Source organism: Nothoprocta perdicaria, unplaced genomic scaffold (genome assembly GCF_003342845.1).
Source record: "Nothoprocta perdicaria isolate Ctin4 unplaced genomic scaffold, notPer1 scaffold_2, whole genome shotgun sequence".
Classification (NCBI taxonomy): Eukaryota; Metazoa; Chordata; class Aves; order Tinamiformes; family Tinamidae; genus Nothoprocta; species Nothoprocta perdicaria.
Genome location: NW_020455204.1, coordinates 9,107,661 through 9,125,402, shown reverse-complemented (window position 1 = coordinate 9,125,402; position 17,742 = coordinate 9,107,661). Strand labels below are relative to the sequence as shown.

General features: G+C 37.7%; 1 protein-coding gene across 2 annotated transcripts in view; it reads right to left on the bottom strand.

Annotated features, from left to right (window-relative positions):
• PDS5A (PDS5 cohesin associated factor A) overlaps nucleotides 1-17,734 on the bottom strand; it is a 74,935-nt gene extending 57,201 nt beyond the window's left edge. Inside the window, exon 1 of one of the 2 annotated variants that reach the window (XM_026037535.1) lies at nucleotides 17,564-17,734. In XM_026037535.1, coding sequence (XP_025893320.1) covers nucleotides 17,564-17,683 — 120 coding nt within the window. In that variant the 5' untranslated portion in view covers nucleotides 17,684-17,734. The remainder of the gene's footprint in view (nucleotides 1-17,563) is intronic. The other variant, XM_026037536.1, reaches the window with a different exon arrangement.
• Between the last annotated feature and the right edge of the window lie 8 nt (nucleotides 17,735-17,742).

Genomic DNA, 17,742 nt, shown 5'->3' with positions numbered 1-17,742 from the left:
CAATTTCTGAGCAGCAAGCCTGAAAAATTAATGACAGGTCCACATTAGAATAGAGATAGCAAGTTTAGTATTAGAAGTCTACAACAAATTCAACTGAAATTTTATCAAAATTTTCAACATGAAAATCATAGAAATAAATATTTCAACTGGAATTTTCAATTCATTTTCAAAAAATATGGAAGGCCTAGTGCACCAGTATTGAAAAGGTAATTTAAAAATAATTTACTGTTCCTTTAACAATACAATATTTCAGAGAACAGTGTAGATTTTCCTATTTTTGGTAAGGTGCATCAGCATGACCAAAGTGAAATCAAAAAGAAAAGGAAAAAGGAAGGAGGCTCCCTTTAAGCAAAAAGGAATGGGAAAACAGTTGTTCTATCCCATTTCATGTGTCTCTACTTCAGATATGTTTTTCTTTGCTGGATCTTGGTGTCTCTATCCAATTACTAGCCACAGGACTATGTGCTCACTTGCTTCTAACTTTGCTAAGCATGTTAATTATATTTTCAAGGCAAATAGCCACAGTAAGCTGACTGAAAATTAATATACACCTCCCACCACCCCACTTCACATATTCTTTTTCCAAAAAGACGATAATGTTTTCCTGACTAAAATCTGAAATGATTACTTTTGCAGATCTTTTCAGCCCCTTTCCAGATTAACAATACTATCTTTGATTATAATTCATCTCTCAGAAGTGATGTTGCTTTTAAACTTTCCTGCACTCTTTTTAAATTCTAAGTTAAAAAAGTTTTGTCTGGGAATTCTTCTGGAACATCTGGAGACTCATGAGGAACTCCCGATTTTACTCCACACGCATTCTGCAACTATTTTGTCTATCGGTTCCTTCAAACATTTGTCTCCTGGGAAGCTAAAATATGCCAGGAACTGCCATACCTGTCCCTCAGCATTCCTCCCATGTAATCACACAGTTTTACAGCTACTGCTTCTAGTAAGATAAGAAGGCTGCAATATATCAGATATAAAATATTGTTGCAAGATATTTTTTAGAATGCTTTCAAAACACATGTGATGTTAAAAAATAGTTCCAAGTCTTCTCACACTGAAATCTGCCATAGTAGATCAAGTGAAAACCACCAGCATCTCCAAAATTAGAGAACATTATAATTTCTTTTGATAAAAACAGATGTCACCGAAAGACTTTATGACATGTCCCATTACAGACATATGGGTAACCTCCATCAGGCAGATTCCCCAGATAGTTCTTGGTCTACTCATACAATCTGGACTACACAGAGCTTTCTGATGCTAACTTCTAGTTTCACTTTTCTTTTGCTTTATTTTGGAGTTTTCCAAATAAAACAGTAATTTAATTATTTGAAGAAAGAGAGGAGATCTTTTTGGAAAAATTCATAGAGCTGTGCAAGAAAGAACTCATGTCAGACAAACTTCTCAAAATTGGATAGGCTGAAAGATCCCTGTGCGTCATTTGTGAAATTTTCCTCTTAAGATGAAATATGCAGTATTTCCAAAGATCAGTCTTGGAGTTAATCATGATGAATTTAGATTAAAATAACATTTCACTCTACTGTGATGCAGAAAACAGCAAGCTGTAAGTATTCAGGAATATTTAAGTGGCTTCCAATGCCAGTCTTGCAAAGAATACCCGAAATAGGAATCACTGAAAATTTGGAAAGGTCTGACATGCTTGAAGCTCATTTAAGGCAATGTAGTTGCTTGCAAGTGTTTTATATAGACTGAGGCAGCCACATCTACCCATTAAGTCATGGATCCTTTCCATGACAAAATTTGAGAAATTTCAACCCCAAAGTATGAAAAAAGGCACAATTCAATATGCTTCTTGATATTATGTCATTATTAAAATTTTGCCTTTTGCTGCTTTAAAATTATTCAACACCTAGTTGAATCAATGCTAGAAATGAAATATTTAATTATTTTTATTGTGAATTAAATATTTAATTATTATTTTTACAGTTCTTAGGAGTATAAGAATGCTAGTCTACATCTCAAGATGTTGGGTACATCAAGAATGCAATTCCTTCACTTGCAATAGCTGCAAGATGCAGGTGATCCCTTCACGGGGTCAAATACCTGGAACACCACTAGCCTGGACACCAAGTGCAAACAGAAATTGGGAACCTGGGGACAGAGGATTCACAGGGACAGTCATTTTATAAACATCTGCATCTGTGAAGAATGAGAAAAAAACAAATCAAGAGAGAAGGTTAGAGAGACAACCTCAGCCTCCAGCTGAACAACCAGTATCACCAAAAAAGCACAAAAAAGGACACTTTCATCAAGAGCACTGGCTAATAGTGGCCCGAAGCTACAAACATAGTGCCTCGTTGTTAAAAAATTGCCTTTGTTCTGTTTGCCTGACTCATGAACTGAACACAGAAGCGACTTCACTTGCTCAGCTGCGGTGACCTCAGAAGAGCAGCCTGCACACGTGTGCTAAAAAGCCAAAGCGAGAAATAAAAAATATTGATGAAAAACAATGACTGAAAAAACTAAAGAGGGGGAAGCTCTCTAGAAAAGGATGCAATAGATCTCTCTCCCACAGACTCTGCAGAACAACAACCAGTTGACCAGGACATAGTTAAAATAAATAACTTCATCTTTCCAAGCATAAAATAGATGATTTAAGCACAAAAATTCTTTCCTTATCTAAAAGCATCCTAGACTCTACAGTTATTGCCTTCAGCTGACGAACCACATATAAACATCTTACAATTGTCTTAAGCTTGCATACGCAACACTTTAAATACTTGAAGCAATTTGCCTTCTCAAAAGCCAAAGCGTGTTAAAGTAGTAGCGTATGTATAAACACACAAATCCTGTTCTGTATCTAAAATCACCTTCGTAATCACAAGATGCACATTGAAACAATGTACAGAAAATGTGGACTGTATCCTTCTCAGTTATATTTGGTCACCTTCCCATCTCATTTTTCCAGAAAGGAGAATAAAGTCAGGAGAACGTTTTGGGCTGGTTAGTTTTATTTATTTATTTGTTTGTTTGTTTGTTTTTATTCTGGTATCAGAACATTCGGAAGCGTGTCTGCATAGCAAGAAATGAAGAATTTCAAAGCATGTTTCAGCCGATAGACGGTGGAGGTCTGCAACAGCCTTTGGTAGCTGCAGGAGCTCATTTACAACCCCAAGAACACCGTTGGACAGGATTTATGGCTGCAGAACAAAAGCTGTCAACTATCATCTTTAGTGCCCAAGACTCCAGACACTGAGCCCAAGCCATTTAGCAACTTAAAGAGCAGGGCTGAGACCACTGATTTGACTATGAATTCCTCGGAAATTATCATAGGAAGAGACAACAATGTGCTGCTGCCCGAGTAGCTTATTTTATTGAGCAAAATGCATCAGTGTTTACATTAGATATCCCTAAAATGCTGATGCATTCAAGATGAGACTAATGGCAGTGTTCTAGCCCAGATGTGGAGCCCACTAGTGCTAACCACTAAGATCAGGATAATGCTGAAGTTCCCAGGTAAGTAAAGAGGACACAAAGTGTCAGTCCCAGGTACTACTATTGACAGATTCCTCACTAACACTACATGCAGCCCTATACTACAGACTGAAAAACAGCAGTACTGGGATACAACCAGCAAAGTCAACTAAAGACACGGAGAATAAGGTGGGTTTTGCTGTCCCCTAGTACCCACCATCAAGCTCAGCTTTGCTTTAATCATCTGCTTTTTGTCAGAGCTCTTCCCGCTCACGCACAAGGTTATGTTGATGGAAAGGTTAGGTGGTAACGCATGAATCAGGTCCTGGGCCATCTGCACAGGGTTCACACCGAGGTTGGATGTTCTCGTTTGAATTTGCTTAGGAGCTGCTTTTACATGTTAAGGAGGACTTCAACAAAAAACACAATTCTTCGGAGAGCCAGGATATGAGAAGTCAAGTAGAAGAAAGCTGTTTTTCCCATCACTGAATAAATCCTTCAAGGAACAAGGTTACCACTGGTTATCAGCAGACACTTAGCACTCCTCTTGGGCAAGAGGGCAGCATCGCATTGTCAGCAACCGCAGAGAAGCCCAGAAAGCCCAGACCACCTTCCCTAGATCTGCAGAAAGACACCTGCCTTCATTTTCACCGAGGCACTCCTGTGCACCTTCTTGTCTGAATTAAGGCAGAGAAAAGACAGTTTACAGAAAGATTGATATGAGCCTTCACTTAGGTTCCTTATGCAATTTCTCACAGGGGAACACAGGAGGTTTGGTAATGTGACACTGCTGTCTATGACCAACAGATCCCAGGTACCTTCTTAGCTACCAGGCCACTGAACACTTGATCCACTGGTCACGAATGCTATGTTAGCACAAATGCTCACGAGTTTTCAATATACCAGAGATATTAAACACAGTTATAGATTTTGAAACAAGATTCACTTAAGGTGTTCAGAGCTTCTTCACAAACAAACAGACTGAAGTCAGGAATCCCAAGAGGCTGCAGAGTGATGAATAGATATGCAAGGCAGATCCTCCCACTCATGTTTATGCATTATTCTGAAGTTTTCTGAACCAAAGATTACAAATAAAGATTGTGCTTTAATAATATGGAATAGATCAGCTGAAAACAACAAACTACAAACCCACTCAATAACAAGAGATGAAATCAAATTATTTCGCAGTTAGAATCTGTATAATCAATATTATCCATACATTCACAATCGGATGAAATTCAGCAGCTTCTGGCAACATTCCCATTCAGCTCTTCTCTCAAAACTTTTCACAAGAGCAAACTGCTAATGGAACAACACACAAAATTCAGTTTTAAGGTTGGCAAGGATTTTTCAGCTACTGAATTTTAGTGCACATACCACCACAGAAGTTTGAACTCTTTGTTAACCGTCTCTACAAAGAATAAACAAAATTATGTTCACACATTTTTCAAAAGCAGCCTGATTTTATGGTCTTTATATATATATATATATATGTATTTCATATCCCTCAGACCCCCAAAGAGCATACAAAACGTGAACTATATTAGTAACATTTAAAGAGTGTTTTTGCTTTCTAAGAATAATTATGGAACAACAACTTAATGCACAACAGTAAACTCATTTGTTTTATCTGTCCTATAAGTCCTGTAGAGTGTTACTACTGCTGGCTTTAGGATGACACAGGAGAGATTCCATAGCTGGTATTTTATTGGTTTGTCCTCAGGGGGGAAAAAGGCTATTAAAAAAAAAAAAAAAAAGCTATTTATAGCACTTATCTGTTGGGCAACACAATTTTTCTGAATGTGTGATTATCTGGAAAAAAAATGTTTCTGTAAGTGTGCATGTGTGTGCAAACATATGCCCCAATAGACAGGTATGTTTCAATTAGCAAAATTCTTTGTTTAATAACAACCGACTACAGCAGGCCTTACTGAGGGGAAAAAAAAAAAGAAAATAATAACAAAAAAGAAAGAGTGCTAGCATGAAGACAAATCAGTTCACAAGCACTGGCCTGTACCGCCTTCTCTGGTTCAAATGGCCCACAAGACTCAGCAGCTGGGACAGCAGAGCAGGAAAAGACCAGCCTAAGCATCAAGGGCAGCATCTCCCTTGTCACACTGCTGCTGCAGAACTGCAAACGTCTGGCTTAGGGAGGCCAGATCTTTCACTTTAGGCCTGGAAAGTCTCAAACACAAAAATATTAAACCCTTAAAAATGCAGAAAGAGGGTAATGGCAGAAAATAGGGAATCAAATATTCCTAGTCAGGAGAAGTGTCTAAGGGCCCTCTGCTAAACGTGTCCCCCTCAACTCTGAACTCCAATACAAAATCCATTTATTTTGAGAATAATCATTTGTGAACACTAATGGCAAGACCTATCAAGGCATCACATTGGTTAAAATATTGGGAAATTCATTTTGGATCCCACTTTCATGCTAGCTCTAAATTACCGGCACTAACACAAACCACATATTTGCATAAAAAATATGACATTGATTTCAATTGTTTCTAGCCAGAAAACGTTTTGCTCTGTATCTTACTTTCTTTTATAGGCATAGAAGGGAAGTTATTCATTCACTGCAGGTTAATTAGTAGCCCTCTGAAACAAGAGACATATTGTCTCAAAAAATAAGGGAGGGAGGTGTCTTAAGGTGCAACTCCAAGGCAGCAAAGATCAATTTACATCCATGAGACCCACCCATCTGCCAGTGCTCACGTGAACAGTGAGTGACACTGCTGAAAAACAATCACTTCTCCAGCCAGGTCACTCTCCGTATGGATCTTAAACTGATTTCTCAATGCCACCTATTACTACACATCTCTGTTGTTCACTTTTCTCTTCTTGGTCTTCACTCGCTTCACAACTTTGAGTGTTCTTGACTCTGAAGAGGCAAATGCCTTTGAGCTGGCGCCTAATGCCCTGAGGAGCACAGGCAGCTGCAGGGAAGACGGGAAGACGAGTAACCGGTTCCTTCAAGTAACTGGTTTCTTCGGCAGCAGCAGTAGCTTGAAGTACTCCAAGTATCCAAGTACAACAGTATCAGAATGGCAAGTTTCCAAAACACAATTCTGGCATTCTGTAAAGAGGCCTTGCATGTTTTTTAAATTATTTTTAGTTAAACTAAGTAGCTTTTGACTATGCAGGTCAGTTCACATTACAAAGCTGATTCACAACACTGATGAACTAACCTGTCATTTCTTAATCCTCTGCCTTTTCATCTGTCTGATGAAATTATTTTTGCTAGTAGTTCTGTTTTCCAGTGACCGACAATGATGATGATAAACACAGGGGACAAAAAGATTCCTCAAGAAACGCTCTAGAAATGCTTCCAACCAGTATTTTCCTCATTTTAAAAATAGGGAAGTGATCAGATAATTATAAAATCAGTTCTACGTGGATGTTACATGATATGCTGGGCTTTTAACCAGAGTATCAATAGGTATTAAATAAAATAATGGCAGAAACTTTTAAACTCAGCATAGCTGACATATGCATTGAAATAGGGATGAGTAAAGAAGCTAAAGATAGTATGAATTAGGGCATAGTTCCATCTTACAATCTCTCAGGAGACAAGGACAGTTTCAGAGAGTCCCTGAAAAACTCTCTTAAACCAGCTTCACTGCAGCTGTAGGGCGGACCTTCATCCTCAGAGATACATGTTGGTATCAGAGACCAATTTTAGCATTGGAAAAGAAGTGGCTCATGGAGCTGCAACTCGAGGGTGAATATGCTTTAATCTGAGGAAGAAATGGAACAAAGGCCCGAATGGTCCAATTTGCACAAGAACTTATACCACGAACAACTGGTAAAGACATCAAAATTAAAACGAATAAATACATTGCAGCCTTTTTACTTGTAATGTGACTGGAGGTATTGTAACTTTTAAGGGGAAATTAAAGCTAGGACTGAAAGAGCATAACTGAAAAACATTACGTGATACCCCCACTTTCCCAGCTGAGATTTAGAAACACGGCATTCGACTTGGCTTTCAGAATCAGTTCAAAGAGATTTTTAAAAAGCCTGTTAGGTTTTCAACTGACCTACTTCCAGTTGTACCAATAAGCATATATTCTACAGAGATGTAATTTTAGTGCTTGGTGAACTCTCCCACTTCCTACAAGCAAAATTCTCATGATTTTGAAATAGACTAGACTACTAGTTCCAACTGGAACAAAGCTGAAATCTAATTTCCAGACTCCACAGTTTCCCCTAGGCTGTAAAGATATGCTTACTTTTATATTTTATATGCATTTTCTAAGGAAAAAAAAAATGTCACTAACAGCTCACAAATACAACTCCTAGATGTTAATTTATTGATTTCACACATGCAAAAATAGTTCTTCTTTTCTTGCTACTGGAATTTCACCAGTTAGAGAAGCAGCGGAGGCTTTACAAAATAGCTGGATTAGAAGTTTTGCTGAAATAGTGACACATGCCAACTGTATTTACAAAAAATGATTGAACAAGGTTTTTCAATAAGCGTGTATCTTTAGAGAGAGACACAAAAAATAAGTTTCTTTTTTGTTTGCATTCTAAGTGACTGAATATTAAAACTGTAGCAATTCAGTGCTAAGGAAGAACCACCTGGCAAAGGAACATGGGGTATCCATTTCCTCCTCCCCCTCAGAATTAAATTCTACCATCAAAAGTAAAACAAACAAACCAAAAACCCTACCTCATTTAACCTTTATTACTACAACAGCTTGAAAATTACAGTTCCCTCCAGCCACCTTACATTATGCCACTGAGCAAAGGAGCATCGTTTCTGAAATTCTCCTCACTGTTTCGATCAACTAATTTTCTTTTGGTAAATGCTACACTCTCACTGATGCAGCTATAGGACTAAAGTCCACAGAAAGGCACTGCACTCAGAGTTCAGTGAAGATTTTAGTCTTTTGAAACACAAGAACAATTGTTACGTGCCTCAAAATTTAATTTTAAATAATTCCCCAGTAAATTATGGCTACAGTTTTATTAAATTTCAATAACAAACTTATTATGGAGAACCATCACCCCATTTTAGATAATTATGTGCATAAATTTGCAAAAGATAACAGAGAAAGAACATAGTTAAAACATAGAATTACATCAAAGGAACAAGACTCTACCCTATGACAACTCTGTAATAAAACCATCTGAAGGCAGAGTAAAAAATGTATAGGGAAAAAGCCTACAGCATTTTCCTTCCAGTAAAATGGTAACACAAGGAAAGTCAAACAGTTTGTTTTTTCAAAGAAAAACCACCTATTTTAACAAATTTGTTTTCAAATTCATACCATCTGTACTGTTCTAAGGACATACATGGTTTCACATCAGACAATTCAATCAAAGCTCAAATTGCAATTTACATTAAATTTTATCCATGCAAAAGTGTTCTTCTACCACATACATTTTACTTCAGTATTTGCACCACCACAGGATTCTAAACAGTGTAAATAAACAGAACAATGAAATCAGAAAAGAAAAAAAACTATAGTAAGCTATATATTATATACAGTGTGTATATAATATCTATTTTTAAAAGTATATTATACATTAAGCGGAGAACTTGGGGACCATATTTTTATACTTTTAGCTTCTCTTTTTTTTTTCTTTTATACATATAGTTTTACTTGACTCTTTCTATGATATCACATTACACTAGCAATTTTCATTACAACAATCAAGCCATATGGGTCTAGCTGTTAGGAAAATCTGAACTACAAAAATAGCAATATTTTCCTATATCATGCAAAGCCCTCTACCAATCTATTTGGAAGGCCTGTGCCTGAATTACTTGATTGACCTATCTGTTCTAATCAGCCCATGGGCTACCATCTTTGAGACATTTACAGCACCAGTCCATTTTCCATTGCATGGACACAATTTGGATGCCTCTATTCAGCAGCAATTAGAGGAATCTTGTTATCTTTGAAACCTTTGCTCAACTGCCAACAATGTTTGAGCTAATATAACTTCAGGGAACATTAGTAACAAACAGACTGGATGATCAGATTGCCTTCTTGCATTGGAAAGCATAAGCTCAAACACCTGTCCTGACAAAACCCTACCACGTATATGAAGCAAACCAAAAATACCAAAAATACCAACATGTTTTCTCTCAGCTTTTGAGTGATGGTAATTCTTATACATTTACAACATCAGTTTGCAGTAAGGTTAAAGTTGGTCTTTCAACAGTCTCTAATATTATATGCAGCAGTAAATCAAACAATATTAAAAAAACAACCACCAACAAAAGAACCCCTGTAAACTACGAAATCTAAAGCTATTCCCTGATGATCTATCAGGTTATTTCCATAGAAAGCCGTAAGAAAGATAAAGAATTCCCTTTCCTCTGTAGTCTCTCAATAACCGCAAGCAAATGTTGATACTGCTGACCACCAGCCTAACTACTTTGTTCTCTAAGCTTCTGCACTTTTCAGCAGCTGTAGCTAGCGGAGAATTAAAACAAAACATCCCATCCCCAAATTATGTGATTTCTCCAGGATATTTTAATGTATTTTTTCTCTCTTTTCCATCTTAAATGTCCTTATCAATTCACAAAATTATTTGTAGATAGGCCTGTCCATCTACAAGATACATCTACCTTTACTGCTTAAATCTACCTTTACTGCATTTTGCCAATACAAAACTTTTTTTCTGCTTCAACAGTTCAATAAAGTTTGATAAATCTCCTAGAGATACAAGTCAATTTTCTGATAAGGTAATAAAAGTACAACTCTAACAATGTAATATAAGTCTTACAATTGTTGATGACTACACTGAATAGTCCCTGTTTCAGGAAAAGGTGGCGGGCTCTATGTATCGAAGACAACAGAATGCAATTAAGGTTAGGCAATACCACCAAACAGCTAGAAACAAATGGGCACCCACGAGAGAATAACTAAGACAACAAAAAGGCTGACTGGGTTCCACTGTAAATTTGAATGGATTTCCCCCACAACAGCCGCAAAACTGATCCCAACACCCTAGTTCTGAAATCTCCACCAGATTAGAACAGGTCATCTGTTTCACATAAACAAAACATTAATTTAGGATATCCCATGCTGTCGCGGTATCACAGAATTTTCAATCTGCCTGCCTGAGCTGGAACATACTTAGGATAAATCCTATCTTTGTTTACCTTTAGCAGTACTTCATCATAGTTAGACATCTTTGCAACAGCCAGATCGTGATGTCAGCAGAGCAGTGGGAATAGACTTCATTAGTTAACTGCAGCTGCACAGCCAGCAAACACACACTGCTCCGAGTGACACCAGTAATAAGCATGTGTTTTAGATTTCCAGGTAACAATGGTGATTAAGAAGATATTGCATCTTGGAAGAATTTCACATATGAATAACACCGTAGCTCAGGGGCTTGACAAAAGCCTGGATACTTTAACTACAAAAATGTCTCCAATACATTCTGTGAACTAATGATGTGCTAAATATTCTGTCCGTAATTTAAATTACTGGTTTTTACTTTTGTTGGCAGAAGATGCACACAGGTATTAAGCAGGCAAGGAAGAAAAATAAACTCAGATGATGTTTCATTTCTCTTTTTTTTTTTCCCTCAAATTATCTTCATCTTATGGTCTGCAAACCAAGGGATAAATTTTCTTTCACTTCACAGAGCTGTTGTGAGATTAACACTTTGCTTATGAGACTCTGAGCATGGCTAAAACTGTCCTGCTTTGCAAATTCACACATCCTGACTCCTCTTAGGAATGCAGAGATACGTCAAGGATTTTTATATCCAAACTTTGATTAAAATATTCAAATATACAAGAATTCTCCCCCATTATATCACGGAATTGCACACTAACAGGCACACCCACAGAAAATAACAGTGATTTGTATGATTAAAGCATAATGCTTATACTAGAGACAACATCAGTTCAACTCTGTCTTGCCACAAACTTCCACTACAACCCTGAGAATTAATCAGCCCTTAACAGTTTTTGTGTTTCACCAGCCAGTTCCAATGAATATTCTTTCTTTTGGAGAAGGTGGCAAACACAGAAATCCCTAATTCTTCATCTCTGTCATTATTTTGTATGCTTTATCATAACCTTAAAGGTTACCATAACTTTTGTTTTCCAATGCAAACAACCCCATAATTTTCAAGCCCTATTCAAACCCTCTATTTAGCCTCCTCACTCATGATATCGCTATAGTATTTGCCAAGTGATTTTTTGCACTTTTTTTCTCTAAACTTGAAGCCACTGTCTCATTCATTTAACAGAGATGACTTGCTCTGGAGTTAGTCATGACTGCTACACAGAGCAGCCTGCTGTCCCCCCGACACCTTTCTCATTTATCGAACCTGGCAAGCTGTAACTGAAGGAGAACATTGCAGGAAAGGAATATTTTGTGCCAGATGTTAAAACGGTTAAGACTTGTATGCTATTCTTTCACCTATAACGAAGTTTCCATACAATGACTGTTAAATGGCCTGCAAACTTCACACACAATTTTTCATCTTCTGGGTTCCTAGGTAGACACGATGAGGTCCAGTTCACAGAAGGGGTAGGCACTCAGAAATGTAACTGAAGTGAAAGGAATTTGTACTTTGAAGACAGAAAACCCAACAGAATGCATATTCACTTCAAAAGTCACATTTTATACATATCAAATCAGGCATGTAAAAGTTTACTTTTTTTTTTTTCTCCTCTCCAGTTACTCTTAAATTTCCCAACTTTTAAACAGAATGTCTTATCTTTCTCTCTCAAAAACACACACATACACAAAAAAAAAAAAAGAAAGAGAGAGAGAGAGAAAAAAAAAACAACAAATCTTCATGCTCATGAACAGTATACAATACATGAGGTTTCATATAAAATACCATAAGGACTTATGAACTATCTGCCCATTTCTGTGGTCAATCATAAGCTATTATGCTAAATTCAACACTTGCTTCCCCTCACTCTCTTTTTTCAGTTGGGGCTTCTTTGCTAATGTTTCCTGGCAAAAACAAAGTAAATATGTTCAGTGACGTTGCACATGTCAAATTGCTGTTAACTACTGAAGCACTAATAAAATAATAAATAAATAGCATCAGATACAAAATAAAAACAAAATCTCATCAATCAATTTGAAAATAAAGTAACGTTTGAGGGAATTGGGTAAACCTACACGATATATTTCTCCAAGGATTGATAAAATTGGGACATTTACAAAGCAAACACTTTGCACTATTTGAAAAAAAAAAATCAGAAAGATTTCTTATATTATGACTAGTGGCCTGTCCTAGTTAATGAAAAACTTGATTGCTATAAGAGTCAAACTAATTAAAAAGATTAAACTATGAGCAATATCAAATTAGAAATTTGGCTTTAGGCTTATGTGGCCAGCAATAGTTCAAAAACTGCAGTTAAATACATTAAAGAAAGTTTTTAAAGTGCTAGAATAATTAACTGTGGATCATTTCTGTAACCAGGCTATACAGCCTCCTCAAAACTCTCTATAATTCTTAATTTTAAGCACATAAGTAAATGCAAGTCAAAGGTCTAAGTCATGAAGATACCCACGTCATCTAGATCTTTACGAGCAAACAGTATTTTTAACTAAAATTATCCAGTGCACTTCAGATGTATACATTTTTCCTCTCAGAAAAAAAAAAAAAAACCTATGAAACGCAGATTTTCTTCTTCCAAATAACACTGTAATTTGTATATTTTGAGTTCCCTTTTAGATACCCAAATAACACTGTAATTTGTATATTTTTAGTTCCCTTTTAGATACCCATATAAGGATAGCCATAGCAGGTCAGATCAAAGGTCTGTCTAGTGCAGTACACATTCCCAAAGAGCAGCTACTAACTTTTGTGGAAATAGGAGGGTGGATAAAGAGTAACTTTGCCCAAATACATTGGAAAAGTGTGAGAGAAGAAAAGAAGTACATTTCTTAACTTTAACAGCTTGCAGCAGATGTCCAAAAACATCTGTATGTAATATGATAAATTATTAGCAGCAGTGGTGATATCAGGGGATCATTTTCCAAAAGACAGAATCCCAAGAAACCAACTAAAAAGATGTCAACATTTAATAACAGATTAACATACAGAAAGACAACGAGAAGAAAGATAGGAAGTGCTCATTTCGCACTGGCACAAATACATATCAGGTAATTTAAAAATGCCTTAGCACAAGGTAGAGAAGGCTTTCAAGGCACACTGGAAGTGATAACTAATCTAGACAATTACAGGCTAGGCTGCGTAAAGGAGAGGGGTCGGGGAGAAGGGATTTAATGAATAAAACACAACAACAAACTATCACAGGAAGCGTCTTGCCAAAGTGGTACCATGGCAGCAAGACTAATCATAAAACTACAGGGCACTCCTCTTCCCTCCTGCCAAAAAGGCAAATCCAGAATGCTAATCCCAGTTGGGATAAAGAATTGCACAGGCTTTCAACAAACCGTAATCCATAAAACTCTTTAATTATGCAAACTCTTGTTCTTATCCTGCCTGAAAACTCTGCTAAAATATATACACTGGAACTTAATCCCTCACTCTTTTCAAAGATTTCAGAAAGTTCCTTTTCTGTAATTTGAATCTTTAGCAGCTGATGAAACTGGCTAAAATTAACAGTATTTTTTTTTCCAATGAAATTTTAACCTGGATATGTTCACCCACCAGTTTTACCAGGTGGCAAAAGAAATGCATATAGAGAGGAGATGAAGTAGAGGTAGAGACAAGCAGCAGACAGGGCCACTTCTTTCAGCGGCAGTCCTGGCTTTACCTACAAAGTCAGTCCAACAGAAACCGATAGGACTATTTTAAGTGTATAAATATGTATAATAAGTATACCGCTGTTATTTTAAACCATCACGTTGACAAAATTTTATATAATCTACATCAAAACAGTCTCTCAGGACCAGAGAAAACTGTATCTGAGATTTAGTATTTTACTGACAATATATAAATGTGGAATTTGACAAGGTAATGAGATATATTTGCAATTTTCCAGATCTAAGAGTCATCAAAACAAAACACTTCATATTGTAGAGAAGCAATGCAGCAAAGTAGAAAGTGAATTTCTAAAACTTTTTCCTTCAACATTCAGCTGTCTTAAAGAAATATAATATTGATGGTACAATTGTTTGCAACTTGTATTTAGCTGCTGATTCAATTTTAGGCCTGGAGAAAGACTTGTGTGCCCGAGAACTTGTTTGTTGCCTTCCACCTAAACCCACACATTTAATAAAAGATAGTAAGGTTTGTGGGGAGAGGTAATAAGTGAATTGACAAGAATTTTCTTTATAGCCCTGAAATCAATTGCTACATAGCTTAAACTGATGCACTGCAGAGGTACATTCACCTAAAACAAAACAACAACAACAAAAAAAAATCAAATATTTTATAGCCAAAATACTTCACAGTAAGCCTCTATTCTCTACCAGTTGCTTAAACTTAAATGGATCTGTGGAACAGACATTTGTCTCCAAACATGGCACACTATAATTAAAACTGCTTCTTAAGTAGTCAAAATTAGATGTAACCTCCTGTCCTGCTCCACGGTGTCATGCAGCACACCAAAACCACCTCAGTCCTGAACTACTGGTGCTCCTGCCTACACACACACAATCCAGAGGTGTTCCTATCCCTCGCATTCCAAAGGCATGTGTTGATTTTAAAATTCTATGCACTGCCATACTCAAGACAGTGCCAATGTTATCACACAATAATATAATGTTGCCATATCAAAACACCGTAAATAAAGCTGGCCTACATTTTATTACCCATAACCCCAAGCAGAGGGGAGAAAAGATTAAAAAAAAAAAAAAAATCTTTAAAAAGTCCTTGGCACAAAAGCTGCTGCTGAGGCACTCTGGGACAGGTGCCCAGAACATCTCAAGTTCCAATAATAAGAAAAGCCTTCATTACGAGAAGAGGTCTGGACGCAAAAAATACAGATGTGATAACAGAAAAAAAAAAAAAAAAAGGCTAATATGGACATAAATTTGTAACCAAGTTGATCATGACTTTAAAAAGCAGAAGACAAAATCGTGCATTGACTGATCCAAAGATAAGCAGTCAAAACATACATGTTCCACACAGATCTTTTGAAAAAGAGGAGACAGAGCAATGGTCTCTAGGTCATATATGGCTAGGAAAAAGGCAAAGAAATACAGTTGCCAGGATCAATTCTTGAACTTTCAAGGCTTGCAAAAGTAGCCTCAAGTCTTGCAAAAGTAGCCTCAAAAGCTGTATAGAAAGACATGAAAGCTATCTTTTAACTGGACAACACTTTTTCAAGCACTTCCAACTCAAGCACTGCATCGTAACATTATCCGACATGCAAAACCGAATTTAGTTTTAAAAAGCAAGTTACTAAAAAGAAACATAGATTTCATATCTATATAGCCCACATGTCCATAAAATGTCTATAGGATAATAGAGGAAAAAAATACAAAAAAAAAAATTGCCATTCAGTTGTTAGTAATACAGTACTTCCAATTTTCATGTTGTATCAGTGAAGGCAATATCTGACCAAAAAGACCTTTAAACTCATATTAAATAGTACAATAAAGGAGGGGAAAATCTGTAATTTCTGTAACACTAGGAGCACTAACGAAGTACTCATTCCCATTTTAATTTAGTCTGCAGTCTTGAGGTCATTCTTAACAGCACTTCATTAAAAAATTACACTTAAAATCAAGCAACAACTGCTCTTTGCTAGACAATTATGCCCAAGACATGGATGTGAATTCAGTGAAACGCACACGCATGACTTCAAAATTCTAATATCCAGGAATAATATTGCTCACCATTCCAAGGTCTCCAATGAAGAAAAAAAAATATATATGTATACACACACACAGGCGCGCGCACACACATTTAGCACGAACACCTCAAAACTGAACTCCTCCTCATTCCATACTGTTTTTCATTCAAAGGCTTTGTCAGAACTCTAAGTTCTTCTCCTGTAACTGTCAATATTCCACTAGAGATTTTAAAATACTAAGTTAGACTTGTACCTTGAACAGACGGTTGATGCGGTACCTACCACGAGGCTCATTTCCAAGAAATAACTGATATGTGCCGAGCTGCTTTGAAGCCTCTGTTTTCTTCACGCTCAAGAGTTAAGACATATTTAGTTCTACTAACTGACTAGCCAAGACCATAATTCATGTTCTTCAACCTATGTTTTTCAATCACTATAGTGATGAGGTCCATATAATAAGATGTGAGAATACTTTTGATTTCAGAAAACTTATTTCTACATCTCCACCCTGGGCACCAGACCAAATTCTACGTTATAACAACCTTCCGGTTCCAAAAAGCACAGTGCTAACAAATGAGGCCTGCCAATACTGGATCAATGCTTAACTTCAATCTCAATTTTTAGCACAGAGTTAAAAAAATGATACTATTGTGCCATACAAGCGGAATGACTTAATATTCCAGATTACCAATGGAAACAGGGATTAAAAAGATAAGAAACAGAGATAAGCCTCACAGTCCCCTGTTGAACAGGGAAGATGCTTTTAGAGCAAATCCTTTTGCTTATGAAAATTCAGCCACTTTACCAAGCACCGGTTATACTAAATTGAAAATCTGAAAAGAAATACGCATGAATTCTATCAAATAGCAAAGTCCAAGGTAGTTTTTGCATATGAAACGGTTTCAAGATTCAACTATGAACTCCACAAGCTCACCTCTCTGTAAACACTGTTATCCTTTTCAGTCAAGACCACCCTCAACTGGATCCACTCGACCCCGCTCTGCGCGGCGACGCTTGCTTCACGAGCCAGAACCCCTGGAAACCTCCTAGTTCACCGCGCAGAGTGCAGCGCCTGGCACGTGCGGCCAGGATAACCCCACCTCGGGCCTCTCTCCAGCAGCCTGGGGGCATTTCAGGCCCGCGCTGGCAGTTCCTGCTCCCAGGCCGGCTCCGCGAGGGCGCACAAAGGCCTAGGCAGGCAGCGCGGCGGGGAGCTACCAGGCACGGCTCGGGGAGCTACCAGGAAGGGCTCCTCCTCTTCTGTGGAGCGTGGTGTGCCCACGCAGCGGCTCTGCGGGCGAGGGGGACGCCGCGGGTGAAGCGTTTACTTTAGGGCCCAAAGTTGGGCGCAGGCGGGCAGAGAGGGAGGGAGGGACGGAAGGAGGGAAGGTGCGGGGGAGAAGGCGTTACCTTGAGGCGCTTCACAACCTCGTCGTTGGTGATTTTGTCGGTGATCTCCTTCACTCCGGGCGGGTAGTAGATGATCTTGCCGTCGGCCGTGGGTTTCGGTTGGGCAGCCGGGAAGTCCATCCTGGTGCCGCTGGTGATAAACTTTCCCTCTCCGCAGTCCTCTACCGGCCTCTATCGGC